Raw genomic sequence first — 4,116 nt, 5'->3', positions numbered from 1 at the left:
GTGTGTGTGTGTGTGTGTGTGTGTGTGTGTGTGTGTGTGTGTGTGTGTGTGTGTGATTTTGAGCTAGACGAAAATGTAGGGAATATAACCTGTCCTCTCCTCTGCTTCTGAGAATACCTGGTTTCCTTCAATATTTAATTCTAGTACTGCAAAGCCTTTCTTAACTGCTCCCTCACCCTCAGATGCTAATACCCTCCTTCTCAAAAACTACTTTGAATTAATTTTGCATCTCTCCTCTATATCCACACATTCTACCCCACCACCAGTATAATGTAATCTCCTTGAGGTTAGGGACTGTTCCACTTTTGTTTTTCTATTTTTACTGTTTACCACAATTCCTGTTGCATAGCATTTAATAAATACTTGTGGATTGACTGCTAGGAAGTTGTGTAATCTAAGCCCATCATTTTTACAGAGGAAGAAACTAAGGCCCAGAGAAGAGAGATGACATACTACTGGTAATTTGTAGAGTAGCCAGAACTTGAACCCAGATCCTCTGACTCTAATGTTCTGTCTACTATACTATACCCAAGTCTCTGAAAGAGCTTAAAAGCTAGTACATCTTTTTTAGTACAGAGGTCAGAGCCTTATTTTTTTCTCCTTTAATCCCCTATAGTACCTATACATAGTAGATGTTCATGAAATACTCATTTAATTTCTTGATGATAAATCCAGATTTTCATATGCTAGGTTCACTTTAAGTGGGGTTAACCTGCATTCCCACTGGATAAATGGGTTTTTATAAGATGATTTTCTATTTATTTGATATGCAGTGTACATAGAGGGTTGAGGAAATATTATTCATTCATTCATTTACTTTTTATTTGTTTTTTTATTTATTTGAGCCAACCCCTTCATTCACTTACTAGATCAACCCCATTATATTTGAGTGGCAGCAGGCATATTCCGAAAGCAATCGCTGACCCCTTTTCTCTTTCTACTTCATTCTTAGAGACTGGCTTACTGCATAACTCCAGAAAATGAGCACCACCTTGTGGCACAAAGGAATATCAGGCAGTTCAAGGTTTGTGCCTGTCCCTGAACTTCTTCCTCCCTGAGAAACCCAAGTCGGGAGCAGGCTTTGGGTCTGGCAGTCAAGTCATCATGTTTATGTGGCAGAAGCAGAGCCATCCAGGGCAAATGGGGAGTAAAAGCCAACACATCGGGGAGTCTCACCAGTTTCCTGGAATTATAATGTATTTTGCAGTAGGTTTTGGAAAAAAGTATAAAGTTACAACAACTGGGATTTGGTGACCAAATGTGTTTTCCCCAATGATTACAGAGTATAAAAGATGTAGAGGAGCTTTAGAAATCACCTAGACCAAACCTACTGGTTTATGGGGAAGAAAAAATGAGACCCAGAAAGGGGAAATGACTCACCCAAAGTTACACAGCTGAAATCAGGACTCTACTCCAGGGTGCTTTCTATTATCCAGTTCTCCCTACTTCCTGAGCGGTCCTTGTTTTTTTCTCCTTTCTGTTATTCTCCCATTCTTCCAAGTATTCTGAATGATGGGTTGTTGAGGAATCGTGTGGGGAGCTGAAATAATATGCAAAGTATGGAAATAATAAAAAGGCAAATGTGGGGAGTTAGTGAAGGGAGAATAAAGAAAGATACGGAATACAATGGAGTATGAAGTGCACATAAGAAGTGGAGAAAGGATAAAACTTGAGTTGGGCAGCATATATAAGAAAGATTGTTTCTTATTAAAAGTAAAAAAAAGACAGTTCCACTTCTCATAACTTTTCTTAACTTTTTTTTCTTTTATCCTATCTCTTGGGTGTCTTGCTCACAGTATGGACTAGGGTAGAGGATTGTTCAAAACATCGGGTGGTTTGGGCAACAGAGAGAAGGTAGTGAGATCCTAAGATTTTTAAAGAGATTGATTCTTAAAGAAGGAGCTTCATGTACTGGATAGAGCAATGAAGTCAGGAAGGCCTGGGTTTAAACCCTGTCTCTAACATTTACTGTGTGACCTTGGGAAAATCACTTAACTTATCTTAGCCTCAATTTCCTCATCTGTAAAATAAGGGTGTAGTTGGATACGATGACATCTAAGATGCACTTTCTAGCTCCAAATCTACAATCCTTTCTATTTCTAACCGTAGCACACACAACCATGAAAATCACCACCAAACTCTATTCCAGACCAGTGTTCTATTTCAGAACTAGTAGGAACAGAATTGGGGGAGAACATTATGGCTGTCCATCTCATTGATCATGATCCTTAAAGGATATGGGCATGTTCCAGACATACCTGACTTAGTAGCTCATGGATTGATGTCAGACTTCATTCAAGGATCTAGTGATTTCATCAGTGGAGTAGTCCATCCACTGATGAAGATCACCACTCCTCCCTGCCCTAGTAGATAACCTTTGCAAGTAACTCTCAGTAGGAAAAAAAAGTCATGGCCTCAAGGTCCTCTTTTCAGTGATGAGTTTCTCAACATTGAGCTAGGCTAATATTTATATATCCAGATATAAAGTCACTCATGTGGTGGCAACAACACTGGCCATACCCAGGATGGCTGCTGGCACAGGTTCTTAGATCTGCTTTACTGGGAATGATAGCTGTTTAAGGAGTCAACAATCTTTTAAAATTATATTCACCAGTTCGGGGGAAAAATCAGCACCCTGAATTTCAAAGAAAATATAAACAGAGAAAATATAAGCAGGAAAAGAAAGACCAACAGACAGGGCTCTAACTGCCTGAATCAAAGCAACATTGCTGAACATCCCTAGATCAAGAGAGCCTTTACATCTGAATAGTCAGGAACTCTGAACATATGGCCACTCAGAATCTTGACCAGGGAATCACAAGATCCTTCTCATAAGTGAACCCCCAAATCAAAATACCAACTCAGACTATATATAGATTTCTCAGAGTCAGAAGGCATCACACGAATCAGTGCCTAATTAGAAATTAGCAAAAGGTATGAAAGCCTTCCCACCTTCCCTTAATAGGCTCCACATGAGACCTGTTAATGGGAGGGGAACATCTTATATCCCTTAATATCACGACTCACTAAGCCCAAATTCAGACACTGGTATACACTTATGTAGACTTAAGGAAATTGGAATTCCCACCATCTTAAAGATTCCATGAAATTGACTCTACTATGGGGAATTCTGTCACCTTTACCTTCTTTCTTAGTTTGCCTGATTGCACAGTAGCTAGTTCCTAAAGAATTGAAATTCTTTAAGTCCAAGTGGTTCCCAATTCTTAAAGAATCTTTTCCTTTTCAGCTCCAGCACTGGTTAGCCATCTGATTGTATTCACCTGAGGAGGAACCCTATCTTCTGTGACACATTCAAATGGAATTTGTGACAATGTCAAGGTTAAAGCCCTCTGGATTGTATTTCATCAGTCACTCTTGAGTTGACGCATGGATTGTATTAAGGGAAGAGAATTTTCCTAAAAACTTTTTTTCCTTCACTCAGTTGCAAATGAATTCAGTGAATCTGGTCTTTGTTTTCCTTTGAGCCATTAGTTTTTTTTTGGTCTAGTTCCTGAAATAGAATTGGTAAGGTTTAGGGGTGATATGGGATGTGAAGGAAACTGGCCAGACTTGTGTACCTTCATTCAAAGCCACTATTACATGGGGGGAAGTCAACATAAAATAGTGACTGTGGCTAGTGCTGGTAAACTCTTGGCTAATTACTTGGTTTCCACATTCTATTTGAGAGCAGGTTGCAGGGACAGTCATGAGAAAAAGATGTTTAGATGTTTGCTGCTATCCCTGATGTCTTACTAGACTAATTCTGCATCCTTCCAAATTATATGGTATGAACTGACACTTTGTTATCCTCAGTCCTGCCCCTGGCTAATACTTTTGTTTTCCAGAGAAGGGGAATGGGAGAGCTGGGTCATTTCTGTTCCATTCAATTTGTAATAAGATGGATGGGTTTGGAATTATAACTTAGGGAACCACAGATAATGCTATAAGTTATTCTCTGATGCATTTTTTTTAGTAATGGAAGGTGCTTATCTAAAACTAATTATTAGGAGGGTTTTATTTATCATGTGATATAGGTTCACTTGCCTTGTTCAGTTGGCATTAATACTTCAGTGGATCCATGATTCATTGCTGTGGGTGCTCCCTCCTCTGGTGCAG

General features: G+C 39.2%; 1 protein-coding gene across 1 annotated transcript in view; it reads left to right on the top strand.

Annotated features, from left to right (window-relative positions):
- SLC6A2 (solute carrier family 6 member 2) overlaps positions 1-3,908 on the top strand; it is a 68,139-nt gene extending 64,231 nt beyond the window's left edge. Inside the window, exons 13-14 of the mRNA XM_069082806.1 lie at positions 953-1,024; positions 3,248-3,908. Coding sequence (XP_068938907.1) covers positions 953-1,024; positions 3,248-3,271 — 96 coding nt within the window. The 3' untranslated portion in view covers positions 3,272-3,908. The remainder of the gene's footprint in view (positions 1-952; positions 1,025-3,247) is intronic.
- The last annotated feature ends 208 nt before the right edge of the window (positions 3,909-4,116 follow it).

The sequence above is a fragment of the Petaurus breviceps genome, unplaced genomic scaffold (assembly GCF_028583685.1).
Source record: "Petaurus breviceps papuanus isolate PSGF00001 unplaced genomic scaffold, PetGlider_PUasm1.0 171, whole genome shotgun sequence".
Lineage (NCBI taxonomy): Eukaryota > Metazoa > Chordata > Mammalia > Diprotodontia > Petauridae > Petaurus > Petaurus breviceps.
This window is presented reverse-complemented; position numbering and strand designations above follow the sequence as displayed.